Source organism: Myripristis murdjan, chromosome 4, assembly GCF_902150065.1.
Source record: "Myripristis murdjan chromosome 4, fMyrMur1.1, whole genome shotgun sequence".
In the NCBI taxonomy this organism is placed as follows: domain Eukaryota; kingdom Metazoa; phylum Chordata; class Actinopteri; order Holocentriformes; family Holocentridae; genus Myripristis; species Myripristis murdjan.
In genome coordinates this window covers 17964236-17985163 of record NC_043983.1, presented here as the reverse complement: position 1 = coordinate 17985163, position 20928 = coordinate 17964236, and the positions used below count along the sequence as shown (strand labels likewise).

The window sequence follows — 20928 nt, the reverse complement described above, 5'->3', positions numbered from 1 at the left end:
ACCAATGGGTCAATAACTGATTCTGCATAATCCAATATGGCGAAGCAGCAGCTGTGTCCTTCAGCAGTCGTCCTGTGGACAAGTCGCAGCCACATCGTAAAAAGCCCACCCCCCACCCCACCCCACCCGTGCTCAGTGCCTTGAACTGCTCCATTTACACTAATTGTCATTCAGATTAGGGAGGGCCCTGTTGTTTAAGGGTGCCCCTGACACCATTAATATAAAAAGCACAATTAAGAGTAATTAGGCTTTTCCAGGCAAAGGGGTGTTCTGGTAAACTGGCAAGCAAAATCTTGTCTGGCATGAAGGGATTTGGTCTACCATTTCATGCAGTCATATTCACTTCAAGAAGAACTATGGAGAGGTATGATGAATTAGCTGGTGCATGACTTGAATTCAAAATTCAGCATTTGGTGTAAAGTCAATGCAAGATTAGAGAAAAAAACAAGTTTGAACTACAAACTATGAGTCTGGATGGGACTTTAGAGAACTCTCTGGAAATTGCAAGTCTTTGAGGAAAAATATGATTACCTTGTGGGAAATTAGATACTGTGACACCTCAGATCATACCTTTGTGCATCATCCCAGCCCAGTGAGATGAGAACTTGCAACCAGCCTTTTCTGACCGCACTCAAGATGAAGACACACAGACAAAAGGAGTTGAGAATATTGCCTGTAACCAGAACGGTCAATGTCCACTGGGGAAGAATTTGAATTCATACCTCAAAATTTAAATAAGGTAAAAATTATGAAACAGGAGAGCCTTTATCTGTCAGGGGGGCAAACCAAAGGCTTTTTAAGAAGAGTCTTTTATTTTGGTTGTGGCCCTTATGTATGCAGGAGATAAACACCCTTAGGCAAACTAGCCCATTCACAGACCACAGGAAGGAGAACATGCAAGGGCTTGTAGAGTCTAAGCTAACTAAGCAGGGCAAATCCTCTGGGTTATGTCCAGGCCGGAGGAGTTTTGCCTGGGTGGACAGTTCTGGGGGGTACGAGGGTGCACACGATTCATGAGAGCTTCCTGGATAGTGGGTGTATACACAACGACACACACCATACCACACACACACTAAAACCAAACATCAATCCCAGTAACTCAGGGGGGACACAGGGATTTAAAGAGTCAGCCAGTGGCCCCATGCTGTGTTATCAGTGTAATGAATTCTTACCGCCAGCCAAGCAAAGTTCAGCTCATGAAAAGAAACAAAAACAACCAGGAAACACTGCTTTCACCACTTTGCCACATATATCAGGTGAAACAGAAACTTTAACAAGGCTCATCTTTAACCGTTCACCAGTTTCACGTCATCTATAAGAGATGCACCTAAAAGTCTGTTCAATAAATAGATCAATACTAAGTAGCCCTGGGGCTTACGTGTCTCTGATTGTCATATCTGCGTCCGCAAGTTGGGAAATATTTAAAATAACAGTGGTTTTAACTGTTAAAACAACAGTGTTTTGAGAAAATGTAACTGGAGAAACTCTCCACAAAACTGCTTCCCGACAGCAGAATGCATAAAGTTCCCTGTAAGTCCTAAGTGGTTATAAACCCATCAGGTTGTCCAGCCTGCAATGTAACTTGCAATGTTACTCCAGGAGAGAGAGAGAGAGAGAGAGCGTCTCAGTCATAAATTATAGCAGTGTTATAATCACCTAACATGGACACGGGACAGCCAGGCTGCAACACGCCCCTCAGCGTGGGAGGGAGAGAAAACAGCGGCGCATGTCTCCCTTTATGGAATAAGTATAACACATTTCCAAAATGATGACAAAAATTACATCTAAAATGGACTGGGGCCAAAAACTGTGTAGGATACAGAGGCTGTTCACAGCCACCAGCATCCACTCTCCTCGACGAAAAATCAGGGCTACCCTAACAAAACTCCTACAGGAGCTTAGAGTGCTGATGGCACTTAAAAGTGAGTTAAAATATGACCTGATCGCACTTTGTGACAGTTTAAATCTCCTGTGATTTCACAATAGCTAATTTCTACGGCACCGTATGGTTTGAGATGGTCAGTGGTGAGTTTACATTGACCTTACTAAACTGTATATTGTTTTCATCTCCTGTTATATTCCTGTTATATTCCAACAGGGACTCGTATTGCTGCGATGGCTCTTTGTAATGTTAGTTGTGAGAGTGAGGGAGTCCCACTCTGTTTTCCACATGCGCTTTGTTTTGGACCAGTGCGCAGCCCCGTAGGAAAGTGGACCGGCTGGAGTGCGCAGGCAGCGACAGTAAAACTGAAAGCAAAGTGGGGTGAAGTACTCACGCACTGCCTCCTTTTTGGGATCCAACTGGGAGCTGGTCTCCTGAAGTTTGTTAATCTTGTTCTGCAGTCCCCGGACCCGCTGGTTGGTTGACATGAGGTCGTTTTCCAGCTCCTGGAATATGGAGCAGGCATGCTTGGCCAGGTCCGAGAGCTGCCGCAAGGTCCGAGAAAGAGCCACATTACTGATGGAGCACAGATCCTCGAAAAGCAAGCCCTCTACGTTTGGGATCTGGTGCCTGCACAGTAACTGAGGTTCCACGACTCGTTTGGCAAATGGCATGTTGATATGGACCTGGGAGTAAATCCAGTAAAACTGACCCAAGAGTGAGCAGAAAAACAGTTCTCGCCCCCCGCCCCCTGATCCAGTTTTACTGAATTCAACTGCTGATGCCCCCCATCCTTTCACTCTCTAATTCTGGTGAGCATATGCATAGTTAGGGAGGACTGTTGTGCTCCTCGCTGCTGCTCCGGTCATCTGCTGCCTATTGCTAGTATGTTTTTTCACGGCTCCAAAGTAGAGGTGGTTTTAAAAAAAGACAATGCTAAAACCTGGAGCGGCATCCCAGTTCTCCTGGATCCGGACTCCCTGCCTGCTGAAGCTACAGCTCAAGCTGCGGGGCTGCCTCCCAGCCCATGTAGCAAATGTAACTGGGATCTTAAAACAAATGTAAGAGGGGCACCCCCAAATATAACCGCAAAAGTACAATATCAATATCATATATATGATATGAGGTAAAAAACAAACAAACAAACAAACAAACAAACAAACAAACAAACAAACAAACAAACAAACAAACAAAAACAACAACAACATCTAGTTCAATAAGGTAACCCTATGCAAATCCCTAATAGTGCATGTAGAAACAGAGCTTATTTTTTCAATCGGTGGAAATTGATTAAAATTACACAGTCTGTAAATTATCCTGATGACTTTCTGTCTGAGTGGAATGTGTTATCCACACAGACCACTCCTGTAAATATCCAAAGCAGCTACACCATATGGACAAAGTATTGAGGCACCTGCACATTACACCTACAGGAGCTTTTATGACCTCCCATTCTAAATCCATAGGCATTAACCCTTTATAGGGCACTCATTGAAATACTTTGAAATTCAAAAAACAACCCTAGACTGTTATTAGAGAACATGACAGGACTTTATTACTTCTATAATTTTTTTTTTTTGAAAATTTTCATTTTGTAATAGAAAATCAAAGCCATTGAGATTGGTCAAATGCCACAATCATGTGACCTGGGATGTAGAGTGATCTTTGCTGATTGGCTGGGTGAAGACCAAATGATTATTGAACTAACTGAGACAGGGGATGGGCCTGATATGTAAAATTTCTGAAATTACCAAAAATAGTCACTTGCCCTATAAAGGGTTAAGATGGAGTTGGTCCCCCCTTTGCAGCTAGAACAGCTTCCACTCTTCTGGGAAGGCTTTCTACAAGATTTTGGAGACTGTCTGTGGGAATGTTTGCCTGTTCATCCAGCAAAGCATTTGTGAGGTCAGACACTAAAGATGGGTGTTCTAGTTCATCCCAAAGGTTTTGGATGGGGTTGAGGTCAGGGCTCTGTGCAGGCCAGTCAAGTTCTTCCATACCAAATTTACCCATCCAACCATGCACTGGGGCACAGTCATGCTGGAACAGAAAAGGGCCTTCCCCAAATTGTTGGAAGCATAGAATTGTCCAAAATGTATTGGTAAGCTGAAGCAGTAAGATTTCACTGTTACACTGCAGTTATTGAGTCCGCAGAGTTTTGGCCACTTTTACGCACTATGCACCCCAGCACTCAGTGACCCCGCTCTGTAACTTTACTTGGTCTGCCACTTGGTGGCTGAGTTGCTGTGGTTCCTAAACACTTCCACTTTCCAATAATACCACTTACAGTTGATGATGGAATATCGAGGAGGGAAGAACGGTGGTATCCTATTACATTACTATTATAGGACCACTCTGGAATTCAGTGAGCTCTTTAGAACGACTCATTCTTTCACAAACATTTGTAAAGGCAGACTGGATGGCTAAGTGCTTCATTTTATACACCTGTGGCAATGGGACTGACTGAAACACTTGAACTCAATGATTAGGAGGTGTGTCCCAATACCTTTGCCCATATAGTGTATTACCCAAAGAAATTTCAGTGAAGTGAGGTTAAAAATGTATTTTCATACTTTTGAACTGTTTACTGTTCCATTTTCAGAGGCGACAACAGATGAAGTCATTAATAAATTACACAGATTATGTAACATGTCCTACACAAACATCACATTGCTTCTGTTATTCACACAAGGTGAGGTGGAAAAGCTGGCCTATTGGTGTTTTTGTGGGTGGAAAAGGAGATGGATGGAGACTGTCAGCGTCTCAGCTTATTCTCTGGCTGCAGTCTGTACCTGCTACATGTCAGTGTCCTCTAATAACCTCACAGTTGGGTTATTTTGTCTGTGACATTCCTATAAGTCACATCAAGCCCAAGAACCAAATCTGCCAACCAAATTAAAGATAAGTTTTATAGTGATTCCAAGTACATCCATCTTTGAAACTGGCAGAGTACATAATGATTTGGTTTATTAATACATAAATTAAATATCTGCATAATTCATTCTCAATGCACAGTGGAACTTTGAGGATTCCTGTGCTACTTTGTCATATGCCTACATAGGTTAATCTTTGCTTTCACCTCTGTACGCAGACTTGACAGCCTAGACTGAGCTTCATTCACATTTGCTGAATGAGTGTTTAACTAAATCCCAGCTGACGGGGCCAGAATCAGCAGAGGTGACAGCCTAAAGCCCTTCCTGTGGGCTAACTAATGTCCACACCAGAAGTGCAACCTTTGCAAAGCCTGGCTGGGACAAAGGAGAGACCAGAGAAATGGTGTATGTCGTCATCTTTGAGTCATGGTAAAACAACAAAGGGCTAACTTGAACAGACAAAAGCTGGTAATCTTTGTTGCTAGAACAGTCAGCTTTATCTTTTAGCCACTGGGGTGATATGGTTTATTGGAATGGTATTGCACACTTACATTATACTGATTTTAAATAAATGTAATCTCCACGTAGTGGTCCTAATGCATTGTTTGTAGAGACTTACTGAATATCCTGTGTTGAATAGTGTTCAATTCATCTGATTAACACATGTATGGTTGAGTTTTTGTCACGCTCAAATTAATATTTGCTCATTACACTGTAGATTGCAGAGTTCCCTTGCTCTCTGTGGCATAAAGTTTCATGCGGAGGTGGAGAGGCCTTATTCTGTCACTGATGATCTGCTCTATTTCTGTCTGAGAGCACTAAATATCAGCGCTTCCAGCCAGGGGAATCATTTAATAGTAATAACCATGTAGATAACTCGGTAATCATAAGCCATTCGCTTACTTCGTATGCGATACCAGAGTGCATATGATAATTATATCAAACCAGCATATACTTAGAGGCGACACATGGTTTACACATATAGTTTCATCATCACGTGCAGCTGTCATGTTGAAATGCAAAGCAAACAGTCTCAAGTGGTATTTATAGCTCAATGAGAATGACTCCCTGCTGAGGAGTTAATGAATGCATATACCCGACATCTCCTATAATGTGTAAGATGAGATAATATAAAGCTTATGCACAGAGACTTGCATCTACCTGTAAAAGTAGTTGAGATGTAAGGCTAATACAGAGGTTGCAGGCGCTCACATGCGGGACGGTGCCAATTGTTGGTTATGGGAAAGAGGATTTGTGAGCAGTTTGTTCCGTCTGGCATCTTGTGTCTGTCTCCCCAACTGATTTCATTCATTTCAGCTCGTTTGGTTTTTCTCTCAGATGTGGGATCAACATATCAGGCCAGAGTGCTTCAACACAGGATCAAACACTGCTCAGCTGTTTTCCTTGGATTTGAGACTTGGATCAAGAATCTGTTGCATGTTGTTCTTTCTTGAAAAAAAAAAAAAATCCCCACATCTTTAATCACTAGTGAAGACCTATGCAGTCACATTTGGTCTTGTGCTGTGTTCAGTCATTTGCTAGAGTACCTTGTATCCTGAATATGAGCTATGCATACTGGTATTCCCAGGAAAAATCAGAGGCATCCTTCAGGCAAAATATATTAGCCATGCAAATGTTAACTTGTAGGGCTGTGGATGTTTGGTTAAACAGAGACGCAATTCAGTTCACAATTCACTAGTTGTTAATTTCATTTAAGAACATTTTTAATTGGGACAGTTCAATTTGATTTGAGTTTGTAAACCATAATTTGAGTCAATAATTCAAGCCCTTACTTGTAGCCAAATTTTGTATAACCTTTAAATATTAAACACATGTAATAATGATGGAAGGGCTATCCCTTTTCTTATGAAATGTGGCAAAAATAGACAACAGAATCACATAAACATTTTTTCTAAAAAAAGACAAAATATTGTATTTTATAGTGTTCTTTTGGATAACCATGTTAGAGCTATGAATGATTCCATTCAAAGCATTTCAATTTGATTCAAGCTAAAGTCAAAACATTCTGTTCATTTTTTGATTTATTATTTCTGATTGATGCAGCTGAAAAGGCAGAGATTGTGATCAGCACAATTTCAGTGAATGAACTGTCACACCCCTTGTAAGCTGTACTGATGTCCTTGGAGGAGTGAAGACATGACTACATTTTGCTGGCAAGCATAAAAGATGAAATGCCTATGTGAAAATAATGTTCCTGATCATGAGTGACTGTAATACATTTGAGGGAACTGAATTGAAGCGTGTAGATGGACATAAGTGGAGAAATGAGTAGGGAGTTTGAGTGCAGCATGAATGAGAGAGAAATGGGTCTATCAGTGTGCAAGGTGTCTTAATGGGAGCCAAGTGTGTCAATGGTTATTTCTGGACAGCGCTGGACGAGGGTCTGGGAATCCAGCCATCAGGGGTGATCTCCGTGCCCCTTGGTTGTTGTGTCTGCACTGGAGAGAGCGCAGCTGCTTTGTAAGAGCTGGAAGGTTACTAGGAGGGTTATGGCAGCAGCCTGGTACATCTGTGTTGCTCTCTCACTTGGGATTTAGTGCTGACTTTACGTATAATATGCGTGTAAAATGTAAATATATCGCCACTCACTCAATGTTGGAGGCTTTGGAGTGAAAATGACAAGTAAAACACTGCTGCTGGAGCTCAAGAGTCTCTCTCATTGAGAAAATTTCTCTTAGTGCTTAAGGGAGACATGTAGGAAGTTGAGCTTAGTTGCAAGGTTCCAGATTCAGGCTGAACTGTTGATGAACCCGGGCAAATGTAGTTTCCCGATTGGTTTCTTGGCAGAAAAGTGCTTGAACACAAGATCAAAATCCCTCTTTTTGCTCTCTCTTTCTCAGTGTGTGTGTATTTAGTACACTCTTTTTTCACATTCAATGACAAATTGGATGATTGGAGGGGAAATATCTTGTATTTCATGTAGGTGTAGAAGTCTGGTATTCAGTGTATAGATTTGATGGATTTAGGAGACAACTACAGTATGTGATACAGATATATGATGTACTTTTCATGATAAAAATCGTACTTGCATCGTAAAGAATACGGCTGACTACTACACCACAGCAGGGAGTGTGCAGAAACAGATCACAGACTACTGATGTCCCACGACATGTGCAACTGAGTGTACTGATCTATAGGGGAGAATGTGTGTTATAGTTTCCTATATTATCTAACTTAATCATGAACTGCATAGGGTCTTCATACATTCAGTAAGTGCATTAAAATGATAACAAGAGACAAAAATATACAATTTTATTGATTAGTTTGATTACTGTCCACAGCCTGGGACTCAGACCAACAGCTCAGTGCTCACAACATTTTGGCAAACATGCAACAGGAAGCATGCTGTCATGTTATACAACCATTTGATTTACCTTCATAAAACACAGTTATACCGCAGTTTCTATACAGAGTCATCAAGATGTATGGAAGTAAATGGTGTAAAGCAATGCCCACATCTTTATTCTACCATCATTTTGAGATTGAAAATACTTATTTTCCTGTATATCCCCCCCCCCCCCCCCCCCCCCCCCCCAAACAAAACAAAACAAAACAAAACAAAAACAAACAAACAAACAACTGAACACCATCAAAGTCATTAATGTCAGTATGGATGTTAACAGGATGCAGTATGGCTAGATATAATGGATGTAACGTGTAGGTTTTTTTTTTTTTTAAGACAGTGTGTAAATGAAACCAAACAATCTATAAATCTTCAAGTAAAATGTAGACATTTAGTACAAATCCAATTATAAAAAAAAAAAAAAAAAAAAAAAAAAAAAACATTCTTCGGTCCAAATGCCACTTTTGTCAGTGCTATGGTCTGATGTCCAGTGAATCAACTCTCATTCAACTATTCACTTTGTGTGCATGCTGGCAACCACACAGATCTGACTTTTGCAAACCTGACCAACAAACTTGCTAAATGTGCATTCATTCTTTAATACTGTATGTGTGCATCTGTTGAACATTACATTCATCAGTAGCACCATCGCCTGCTTTACACCATGTGTGGCCACAAATAAAATTCAAATGTACACACAATAAAACTAAAGTGAGAATACACTGAACGCTGTACAAATAACCATGTTTCATGGTTATTTGTGCACAAACTGGTAGGTGTTTCATGAGCAAGGTATTGCCCATGGGAGTAACTATTAGTAACACCAAAATAAACTTTTTTTTTCTTTTTAAATTTGGCAAGGAAAATTCACATATTTTGCATTTGCATTTGTTACAATGATTTTAAAAAATGCACAGTTTACTCCTGCAATGTATATATATATATATATATATATACATATATATATAATGTTGACCCTTGTTTGTCCAAGCTTCAAATTACAAAATAAACATTACATTTGAATGTGGAACGCATTGTCCATTACAAAGATGGGCAAAGTCCTGTCCCTAGCATTGAGTTTATAATGCACCTTTGCTTATATTATCATCAGCCCTTATATTTATTCCCTAAATGTCATGGAAGACAACAGGCTTGGCTCAAATATTTTGGGTTCATCTAGAGGGTGATGTATACTGGGAGCATGACTCTATCCAGATTTGTGGCCCAGTCACGTGGAGGCGACGGGCCGAAGGAGCTCCAGCTGGGACTCCAAGGTGACCCTCTCCTGGTGAACCACCTGCAGGCAACAAGACTGAATGAGCTTTGATCACCCCACTCAGGTGCTGTTAACTTTATCTGCTTCATTTTTTTTTTTTTTTTTTTTTTTGATAATTTGATAGTGACAGTGGAGAGAAACAGGAAAGGCAGGGGAGAGAGAGGGAACGACATGCAGCAAAGGGCTAGATTCAAACCCAGGCCACTGCAGCAAGGACACAGCCTTGATAAGTGATATGTGGTGAGCCACCAGGACATCCCTTATCTGCTTCCTTTTGACATGGTGATGATGGTTAATAATAAACCTTGGCGTGAATGGCAGAAATTGGTATTTGTGGTTTGTGGACAACTTGAGAGAACTTTCTTGAACTGTTGATGAGCCTCTAAACATCAGAAAATATGCCTCTCTATTTCCATTTGCATAGCACTTTAGGGAAACGCTAAGGAAGAAATGCTTGCTATTTCTTTCCATTCACCCTCCCTTCCATGCTCACATAGCTGACTGCCTGGTTGGCCAATGCTCTATTTTGAAAAAGGCAGTTGTGAATGCCAATGGCTGTTTGGTATTTCGACACAGCAAGAATCTATATAAAGACACATATGCCTTTCTCTACAAAATTCCACAGATGCTTGGAGGAACCAGCACAATTGGAGCAAATAAATAACAACCTGGGTCAGCCTGGTGAAAATGGAGGCAGAAAGCTATTATAAACTCTGAAAATCAAATTGCCCACTCAGACATTGCATGATATTTGAGAATTGCCTGTGAACTGCCGGATCTGTTTCCTGCATTTAATATTTGGGCTCCGTTGTATTGAAGCTATAAAAACACTCGGGCATGTGAGGATGAAGGTTTCACTACAGGATCATTTACGATGAGAATGACAGGCATGCAGCATGTGTTCCAAATGTGAGTGAGCGTGTCACAGGAAGATCCCTAATCCAAACAGCCAAGTCTGTGGCACTAGTTCAACTATGAGTGATGGGTAGGGCAGCAGACAGTTCAGGGGTATTTCAGCATGTTGGGAAAACGGGAGCATTTGTTCTCACACTCGGCCGAGAACGGGCAGAATCTGACTTCTGCCACACCACTGTGAACTTTCAAAACAGCGTTAAAGCGAACACAACTGCGCTCTCATACTTGTGGAGGGAAAGAACACAGTCGTCTACCCTCATTAAGCTGTCAGACACAAAGCTTCACATTGTAAAACGATGTTGGTAGGATCCCTCACAACAAAACATCATCACATACCAATTATATGTACATAGAGTCTGTCAGCAACTGTCACAATAAATATACAGGTTTTTCTTGTGACGCCAAGAATATATGCACTAGAGGCAGTACGCCTGCCCTGGGATGCGTTTTGTTTTGCATTCAATGGGTCAAGTATGCAGCCTTTCAATGTGTTTTCTAAGGAATGCAGCACTGGCTTTCCTATTTCACAGGGACCCATGGCAGGCGAAGGGCTGTGAAAGACACAACGCCCATGTGGCCGGCCACTAATGCAGTCCATACTCATGCATATGGACTGACACACACACACACACACACACACACACATACCCCTGAAGCCAAACACTTTAAAGTTTCTGCCTGATGTTCTTGGAAAAAAATACATAGGGTGGGACTCACCTTAAGTTGCTGCTGGAGCTCACTGTTGAGGCGTGTCAGCACCGCATTGGTCTCCTTGTTCTTACGGATGGCCATCTGGATCTCTCTCTTCTGTCTGGACAGCGGTCTAAGAAAGTATTTCATCCAATTTTATCCATTTTTTTTTTTTTTACCTCATTTTGCAGTAATATAACATGCGTTTACTTGACACCAACGGTGGGATTCTACAAATACATTTTTATGCAGATACTGAACAATCTTCAACAATTAATTCCACTTATTTCTACTCTATTAAGGCTTTACGTACAGTGTATGAACATGGGACTAAATATCATGAGGCATTCTTTTCACAGTAAACAAACTAGGGATTCATCAGTGATCAATGACTAAGGCCTCTCAACAACCAGACTAAAGGACTGGGGCTTCACATCCGTCAATAGGACATCGTTAGCCATCACCGCTGTTATTGACGGTCACCTTCTCCTGCAGTGACTGACACAACTTTGTACAAGCTGTCCGGACACTCAGGAGCCACAGCCACATATGTCTGAGCCATTATGGTAAGTCAGGGTGTGGCATGATGTCTCTACACTACTATCAGTGCACAGGGTTGAATTTCACCGTCTGGCTATCTGGTTTCAAGGGTTAACACTTATCTTAAATATTTTTCAACATCAGCCAACTCCGTCATAGATCTTGGACCACAGCAGCCACAGAGAGTCCAAGCAGTTTAGACTGTTGTTTTTCAATAAAGAGGATTTAGCTGACATGTGAAGGTGGTTGTGTTTTAGGATTAATAAAGTGTGATTTTTCACTGACTTTTGAGCAGGTTTGGTGGTGGGAGCAAATGACATGGTAGGAGGTGGAATGGGCTCCAGGTTCTGGCTCTCTGGGTGGTATTTCCTTCGAACTGGCTTCTGCGGAGCCTGATTGTGTGAGACTCCAGTAATGCCCTGGAAGAAGATTGAAACCAAACAAAACATATTGAGCCTAGTGTATACCCATAATACCCCCCATCCCAACACAGATGCAACACACACACACACACACACACACACACTTCCATGTCAGCAGTTCTGACCTGTTTTGGTGTGTTTGTCTGGTCCTCAGTACTTGGCCCAAATCTGCGCACTGGACTCTGTTCCTCAGGCTTTACACTACTCTCCTCCTGCAGCACAGAAAAACAAAAAAAAAAGGAAAACCATGACCAACATTAAAATGTACAAGAAATATCGCCAGGCCACAACTCACAAAACTTCCTACTTGCAAGGAAAGAGCTCAATATTAATAATGATGGCAAGAATGAACAAAGTCTAGTCGTGATGAGGTGCAATGGCATGGAGGAACTGCTGAAGTGGCAGGATGAAATGTATCCAACCTCACCGAGGATAAATCAGCATCTTCCCTACAGGGACCATGATCTACTGCTCTCCAGCCATGGCTTCCTGCCTTCCTGGGGGCAGCCATGATGGATCGACCTGCTTTTTTTTTTTTGCGTCTCCTCCCTGCATTTAATCCATTATTCCCTCATAGACGCAGTATATAATGTACCACCACCTGCTTTCATTCACCAGAGAGGCTAATAAAGTAAGAACGCCTGAAGGCCATTTTGCACAGGTCCTGCAGTTAAAGGTTAATTACTTAATTTCATCACATAGCCTGGATACTACATTTGGAAAAGTTAAGGAATGGGGTTAGATAACGTCACTGTCAAAATCAGTCAGAGCTGCTGGGTACGTAAGAATACAACACATGGCCATCTATAGCCAAGGCATTTTATACAAGGCAGGGCCATTGTAAGTTTACAACGTTACAACATTTCCCATATGTTAATGCTGTATTTACAGAATTTGATCCATTAACTTTTAAGGGTAGGCTGTCTCACTTGTGGTTGCAGTTGCAATGCCAGGGCTTTACTGATGGTTTAAACAGGCTTATGCTACTGCTGTAAATTGGGCCCTAGGAACATAAAAGTCTATTTTGCTGAGCCACGCAACTGACTAGCAGGCAGACACAAATACGTGGCTATAAGATTCACTGCTCTATTGGATGGGATACAACCACAGCATGGAAACATTTGAAGGTAGCAGTTGCTACGATGGCAATAAACCACAGGGGCACCACGCACATATACACGGTCCTATCAGTCACAGGTCATGGCTGCTTCACTCCAGTAAAGTTAGGCTATTATTTTTATTACCATGTCGCCAACCTATCAAACATGGTCTGGATTAAAAGGGTACCATACTGTCACAGAGATTTTAAGGGTTAGGGTTAAGGTTGAGGAACAACTAGACTCATTTTATTTAAAAAAAAAACAAAAAACAAAAAAAAAACAGCACTAAGTAGAGCGCAGACCTCCACCAAGGTTGCAGCTGGAAGTTACAGGCCTCTTTAAGCTAAGCCACGCTCTCTTTTAGTGTCTCTTTTGTAACAGGCCATGGGTCGTGTCTACATGGTGACCCTACATTTGCAAAACTCTCGCACAATCTCGCACAGTAGCGCTTGACTCCACCATAACCATAACCTTAACCTAACCCCAGCCTAACCCCAGATTTGCAAGAGTTTCGCAAATCTACGGTTACCATCTAGACAGGCACTAGGCCAAGCCCTGTTCAGCCAATCAGTGTGAAAAGCTGGTGAGATCTGCCTTGCTCAGTGGCCACCAGTTTCCACCAGTTTTCACGATGTTATATGGATGCATTTCAAAGCTAGGATTCTTTTTGTGATAAGCCCCGCCCCTTCTCAACCCTTTTGACCAGAGAGTGTGGGAAGGTGGTCAGTGCTGCCTTGACCCATGAGCAGCCCTCCTGCAGGCTTTATGGTGTTACGTGTATGGATTTGGACACTATAGCCCTGATTTCCATCCAATAGTTTTTGAGTTATTGTGTTGACAGATGGACAGACCCGGACATTTGCTCTCCTTCATGGTGGTAAAAAGTATTTACTGGGGGGCATGGGGTCAGGAGGTGGCAAAAATATCAAATCTAATCCAGGTAGAAAGTAGTTGTGTACACTACAGCCCCATCTGGTGATTGTCCTGGGAGGCGAGGGGGCCTTGGCCATGTCTGTCACTAGTGCTCACCACGTCTTAACTTCTATAATGGGTCAATGCAGACTCTCTCCACTCTCTGGATGAGACACTGGGCTGTGGTAAGCCTGATGGTTGTTAGGCTTGGCAGATATTTAGCTCTGCTGTGCTCAGAGAAAAACAAAGATGTGACATTTAGGTCACGGCTGCAGCAGCAACACTCATGGCTGCCTGCCCAGTGGCTCACCAACTGTATTTTTCTTCTTACTGACCCTCTGTTGCGGGTCACTTTGGCCCTGTTCACATCAGAGCTAAATGTGGTTGTTGCTCCACATTTAAATGCCTAATGCAATCAAATATAATTCTTCAACAGAGCAAAATCTACAGTAGTAGTAGAGAGACTCTAGTTACTATGCAAATGAGCCTGTTTGGATGGTAATAAAGAAATTGTACATGTGCAGTGATGTGCAAAGTCAGGTTACATGTACATGCATGCAAGTTTTCTCAACCCTCTAAAATATGTGTGTGTGTGCAACACGTGAGACTTTAGTTAGAACTCTGGCTGCCCAAAGATACCAAGGCATTTTTCTAACATGTCGTTTTTCTCACACACAATGCTGATCCCAAGAGTGCCACATAAAACCTGATTATAAATATTCATCCTTAACTTGAGACTATTTCACATTAAGGAAGCTATTTTTGACTACCGCAATAGTTGATTCATTTGTAGAATGTCTCTCTGAGGGGCAGGGCCGGTATCAGTTTCGGCTTGTCTTACTAGGTCAAAAATATACACACGAGGTTTCCCCACCTTGGGATCCTCCAATCTGGTTGGTTTTAATTAACTCTAAGTAAAGCATCCTGTGGGAAGACAGAAAGACAATAATACTGCACAACCAGCGGTGGGAAGAAGCCGTTACAGATTTAAGAAGAGGAGCACACGTGAGAGAGGACACAAGAGATACAAACCAGGAGTGAAAGATGCAATTAAGTTTAAAAAGATGTGTGCGGTTCGCCCTTTATTGTGATATCAGGCCTTACTCAAAAAAGGAGGCAGGATTTCTGGGATTAGACAACATGTATGGGAAAAGCGGCAGGATAGTGTCAGTGTGTTTGAATAAGATTAGGAGCTCTTGTGCCCTTTGACCTTAAAACTGACTACACCTGATCTCAAAGGTCCAACAGGAGGACAGACAGAGCACCACCTCCTTACATAAAGCTCTGTCCTAATGAGGATGGACAAATGGAAAGAAGAGCATTGCAAAAAACTAAACTCTTGAGAGTGCGGGATTGTGTTTGAGTCTTGGGAAATAGGAAAAAACCTGACAAAAAAGCACTCAAAACAAGTATGTAATGATCTCCTGGTCTCTTACAGTTTAACTGTCGTGGGAAATGCTTTTACAGGAAACAGCAAAATCTTACAATCGATCCCAATTCATTGAGCAAGGTTTCCAACTATGCATTCACATAGTTTGTTCATTGTGCCTGTTTGGCTTTAGATTAGAAAATGGAAAATTAGTTACAGCAGGTTTGAAAACAGAACTGTTTTCAGTAAGCTTTTCCCTCGATATTCAAATTTGGGCATCAGCAGTCTGAGGCTGGACAGTGCCAGAAACAGACAGTGTAAACCCTAGACAAAATTTAGTATTATCAACAGAATGAATATCATTGGTTTTCTTGGTTGTTTCACATTGAAAAAACAAACAAACATTATAAGCAGGCTCTAAACTATTATGCAAAATAGAGATTACCATGTAATTTATTCTACAAAATGATACTACTAAGCGAAGGATGTGCATTTAATCGTGAAAAGTCATGGGTGGAAAACAACACAATATGTCAGTGTAATTACCAATGAGCCAGCATCCTGTAGGAGGAGGCATAGTTGTAGAAACAGATTATGAAGAGAAGAGATTTAATGCGACTTAATGTGGTGTTTTTCCATGCTCCCTGGATTATACTCCTCACTGGAGTAACAGGGAGTGTTAATGATCCGTGTCTGTAGCACCGCAGAAATCATGGGAAGAAAAAAAAAAGATATCAGTGGGTCTACATTCAACCGTGAAATCTGTTTTCTATAAACAAGTTTTATGAAAAAAAAGGTCCTGGAAGACTTGGAATTACAAAGGAAGGGCTGAGAATGACAAGTGTATTTCATTAAGGTATCGGTTTTAACAACACAACTCGCTGCCAGAGGTTGAGACATGGAGACAAGACTGGGCGGGGTTGACAAAACGGGATAAAGCGCTCCCTCCGCTCCCTCTGTGAGGCTGTAAAATAACACTGCAGGATGAGTAGGCTTTAATCAGAAATACATGCTGTGGGATTCGACAGGGAACAGTGCCTAAAGGCAGGATCACATTTTAGGAGTGGGTGTTACAAGTGTTACAATGTTACAGGCTTGGTCCAATATTCAGTAATATAGAGTATTGTGATATTTGGGACCATGTGTGCTATTCTCCACATAAATGAAAACTGCTGCCTCAATTTGCATAGCCATGTGTAGTTTACATTTTGGGGTACTATGTGTGCAGATGCCTGTTCCGTTTGTGGTAAAATTGTTACAAAAAATAAAAATAAAAGTAACACATTCAGGCCAGCTTTTTGGAACGAGGGGAGGCATCGATATTTAGCATTTATGCCTTTATTTATCAACTTTGTTTTAATGTGCTATGAAAGGGAAATTAAACATAGAGTAGAGTGTCAATTATTCATTGTAATTAATAAATATATTTTTTGAAATGTTGGACTTTTGATGTTTGGAGAGGAGGCCCTGGAGTGGTTTTCTGGGGTTGATGTAGAGGTGGGTGGAGGTGGTGATAACATCAAAAATCTCAAATATAAATTAGTAGAGACTTTTTCAGCTGGTCAAAAAAAAAAAAAAAAAAATCCGCTTTGATTTTATTGGAGACTGTTATGTACTTTTTAATATTTTGGAATAATTTTTGGATGTGCATCAATACTGAACATCACACTGGACTGTTCTGTATTGTAATTCAGGATTATCACACACAAATAAAATAAATAAAGTGTCAAGAAGGACAAATCAAGGACAAAGAGAGGGTGAGCGTGGTAAGGGTTGAGACAAAATGCTCAGCCATAAATAAACCCTAGATGCATTTGCTTGCATGCAGCACACAGCACAACAGGCTTTGATGTACACTGCTGTCACAGCCTCTGCATTTGTGTCTGTCTGAGAATAGAAACCCATATATTTGACAAACATGACCTAGATGACATATTTATGGTCCTCTACCTGAGATGGGGGCTGGAAAATAGACAAGTGAAAAACGCTGACAATTTGGGATGTTTTCTTTTTTTTCCCCCTTTTGCAAAAACAATTTCTCTTTTACAACACTGTACATACATGAACACATACCAGAACAAATGAAATGGAAAAACAGTAAGTAATCATCAGTGAAGAAAAAAAAAAAATCAAATAAAAAGAAAATGTTTCTGATAAAAAGCCACAGACTCATGTTGAGATTTTCTGCTCACCTGTTCTCTAAAGCGACTGAAGTCAGCAAAGTTTGGCTGCTGCACTGTGTTTTGGGGGATTTTCTCAGGTGCAGTGATGAAGTGAGAAACCTGACAAGAGGGACAAAAGGGCAGAGCTGATCTAACTAGACAACCCTTTCATCATGACTTTCATCATGAGTTCACATAACAGATGTAGACCTGTAATCTGCACAATGTGACATAAAAGTTGGTTCTCTAAGACACCACTGACACATTGATTGCCAGCTGGAAAGTGACAAATTATCGTGTAGGTTTGTAATAAAACAAGGCCTACCTGTGTGGCTGATGGTCTGGGAGGGAGGGCTGGAGGAGGCGGCAACCATCCACTTTTTACCCCTAATATACAGACAAAATTTACCAAGCTTTTTATACCAGTGTGGGTAGTTGTACCTGCTCTTTGTTCATTCAAGATTCACATTTCACTCCCAAAACTCAAATATCCCAGCCACATTTTCTTAATCACAAACAGAGAATTGCACTACTTGTATGTATTCCATCCTCATGGGAACCTCTCATCTGTCAAATTGAACAATTGAAAGCACCTGTCTCCAGTTCCCCTTCTGTTATACTATAAAGGAGAACTGTCACAAACAAAACAATATCTCGGTTGCAAAATGCACCGTAGCTCTAGGTGTTTGGTGTCCTACGACAATAGGAGGCTCTACAAGCGGCCATGTGAGAAAGCTGATGGTGTGAGAGCGGTTTAGTGGAGCCTGTGAGCTGCACCTGGAGTGCCCTGCTGGAGGAGCTTGTTAAGGTCCAGCGAGGAGGCCCTGGAGTGGGTTTTCTGGGGTCGAGGCGGAGGCGTGGGTGGCTCTTCCGTCTTCTTCATTGCATCATCAATAGAGGTGCTGGAGTACGACCTGGAGATGATGTTGCAACAGAGGACGGACAGGGTTAATGAACAGTTCATCACGCTAACTTATATCATCATTTCATAATAGCAGGATTGAGTTTCACCTCGGCCTCGTTTTTGTCTTCAGCTGTGGGTCCAGGTCTTGAGGCGGCTCTGTGAAAGGGTATAAAATAAACACACAAAAGGCAGATCAGACCTTTGGTTTTACCTGAGCTCTACTAAAGCAACATCCTCCTTATTGGAAAATATATACTGTATGTGAGGTACCATTTTCCCAAGAATTATTTTAATTAACCACCAACTTGTTGTAGGTACTTTTGCATTCAATTTGGAAGTTTTATGTTACAATATGTCAATATGCTTTATGTTTATACCATTTTTGAATGAAAAGTCTATAGTGGTTTCTGTAGTTGGCAACTAATGAGGAGCAGATGCAGGGAAGGTACATTGTAGGGAACATCAACAGTGACTATCCACCATAAAATATTCATATTCCTATTATACTGGAAGCAAGAGGGTTAGAGTCTGAAAGACTGTGAGGAAATCAAAAGAAGAGAAATCTTAGACACCCTGTGGTAATGACAGTGAGCTGAATTGCATTGTGTGGGCAAAGAGGAAAGTACCACAATAAAGCCACAATTACTTTCTGTTAACTCTGCAATGAAATAAACTCCAGCTGGATGCTTTAACTTCAACTAAGCATTCATCATCACCTCACTGTAAGTGGACCAATATCAGTTTGGTCTCTTGATTACAGAGGTCAGATATGAGCTTTGCCTCTCAGCTTGAGCCTTGAAAGATCAGCATTACCATGAACTTTGCAGAATTCTCACTGCAAGCAAGACATTTTCCTTTGTGCTCAATGCTGACAACTAAAAATCACAACACATGAAGTGTATAAAGGAAAGGAAGGAGGGGAGTTCCCTTATTTCCATATGTGAGAGGAGTTTTGTTATCACCTGGCCTCTCAGCAAAAGCACCAACTTGCAGAGTTTGTTTCTCTTGAGATGCTGCCACCCTCTTTGAAGTTAAGTCTGCAGAGATGGTAATAAAGATGACAACTGTAAGATCCAATCTATCATATGCAGATCTAACTGATTGATTATATATACATTTCTAAGCTAGATAAAGATGCTATGTCTTTTTGTGCTTAAAAAATCCCCTCATTTTTGCTTTCCATGCTTCTATGAAAAAACTGAGCAAATTTTCTGAAATGCATGAGTGGAATATGGGTTGATCTTTCAGAGTGTGGATGCTATTATTTTAGTCTTTTTTAAAATTATTATTTTATTTACTACCTTGTTTACAGGAATCGTCTTTCAAATCTTGCTTTGCTGTGGTCAAGCTTGGCTGCAGCCTCTCTGCAGCACTCATGTCCTGCAAAACAGTGAAAAGCAGCTTGTTAGTGCCTCCTAGAGGCACTGAAGAGGAACTGTACATTAAAACTACCTTGTCATTGAGAACAAGCATCAGATAATCTGGGGATGTTGTTTACCAGCTGACTGGGTTGGGGCTCAGCATCCTCAAAGACAATAAGAGGCTGCACACTCTGGAAAACAATTTGAATGAGCTGCAGTTAGAGGTAAGAATGATCACAAAAACTGAAGAATGAATTGATGGATAATTGAATTGATGGATAACTGTGCCTCCCTTACTTCAGGAGTACCAGCTATGTCCTCTTCCTGCTTGAAAAATCCTGGCAGCAGGGTTGGAGGAAGGGTTTCTGGGAGAGGGTAGCCATTTTTGCGTGCCACAATCAGGTGAAAGGCTGTGCAGAACTCAGAGAAAGTGAGAGCTCCATCTCTATCCACATCACTCAACTCCCTTAAAAAATTACAGTTGAAAAAAATGAAGAACACCCGTAGAATTTAAGAGCAGGAGTATACAACTATGACCGTCATGATAATCTGGATTATTTAACATGATTATTGCCATGATGATTTGAAAGACATTTTTAATCCACTTTTGCCATCTTATAACATATAATATAATAATCACAGAGCAAATCTTTACAATTTTCAATTACAGAATGAAATAAGATGTTTCAGTACTACAGACGTATCTATATTCTGTGATTATTAACAGTGGAGTCTAAAATCATGATGTCATTTTAATAAACTGTGAAGGTTAAGGTCCCATATTTTAACACTTACTGTTGATGCATGTCTATTTAATACAATTGTAATTGTTTTAACAATAAAAATTGTATGTATTTGTTTTTACCCCATTATGAAGGCCTGTGCCTGTTCCTCTCACACACGTCAGTTCTTAGTGCTATGCGAAAGTAACCATCTATTAGTAATTAATATTCATGAGCAAATGTTGTGATTTGCTTCCCATAGGCTGATAACTGCCTTGAGCGGCGCACTAAGTGTAAATCAACTCACAAGGTGACCTGGGAGCAGATTTTGGGAAGAAGTAGGTGGTGGAGGGGCAAGGTTACACAAATTTTAGCCCAACATCTCTGCCAATTATTCTGTTTCAACACTGATAGATCAAACTCTGACTGGCTTGAA

General features: G+C 41.1%; 2 protein-coding genes across 5 annotated transcripts in view; both read right to left on the bottom strand.

Moving 5' to 3' along the window:
* Nucleotides 1-2728, bottom strand: part of nhsa (Nance-Horan syndrome a (congenital cataracts and dental anomalies)) — a 67585-nt gene extending 64857 nt beyond the window's left edge. For all 4 annotated transcript variants that reach the window (XM_030048972.1, XM_030048973.1, XM_030048974.1 and 1 more), the window contains exon 1: nucleotides 2277-2728. In XM_030048972.1, the coding sequence (XP_029904832.1) occupies nucleotides 2277-2556 (280 nt within the window). In that variant the 5' untranslated portion in view covers nucleotides 2557-2728. The remainder of the gene's footprint in view (nucleotides 1-2276) is intronic.
* A 5285-nt stretch (nucleotides 2729-8013) lies between these two features.
* reps2 (RALBP1 associated Eps domain containing 2) overlaps nucleotides 8014-20928 on the bottom strand; it is a 23065-nt gene continuing 10150 nt past the window's right edge. Inside the window, exons 8-19 of the mRNA XM_030050415.1 lie at nucleotides 20068-20236; nucleotides 19908-19961; nucleotides 19711-19789; nucleotides 19372-19446; nucleotides 18517-18565; nucleotides 18283-18419; nucleotides 17831-17892; nucleotides 17536-17625; nucleotides 12088-12174; nucleotides 11826-11959; nucleotides 11028-11133; nucleotides 8014-9416 (exon numbers count right to left, since the gene is read on the bottom strand). Of these exons, the coding sequence (XP_029906275.1) occupies nucleotides 9348-9416; nucleotides 11028-11133; nucleotides 11826-11959; nucleotides 12088-12174; nucleotides 17536-17625; nucleotides 17831-17892; nucleotides 18283-18419; nucleotides 18517-18565; nucleotides 19372-19446; nucleotides 19711-19789; nucleotides 19908-19961; nucleotides 20068-20236 (1111 nt within the window). The 3' untranslated portion in view covers nucleotides 8014-9347. The remainder of the gene's footprint in view (nucleotides 9417-11027; nucleotides 11134-11825; nucleotides 11960-12087; nucleotides 12175-17535; nucleotides 17626-17830; nucleotides 17893-18282; nucleotides 18420-18516; nucleotides 18566-19371; nucleotides 19447-19710; nucleotides 19790-19907; nucleotides 19962-20067; nucleotides 20237-20928) is intronic.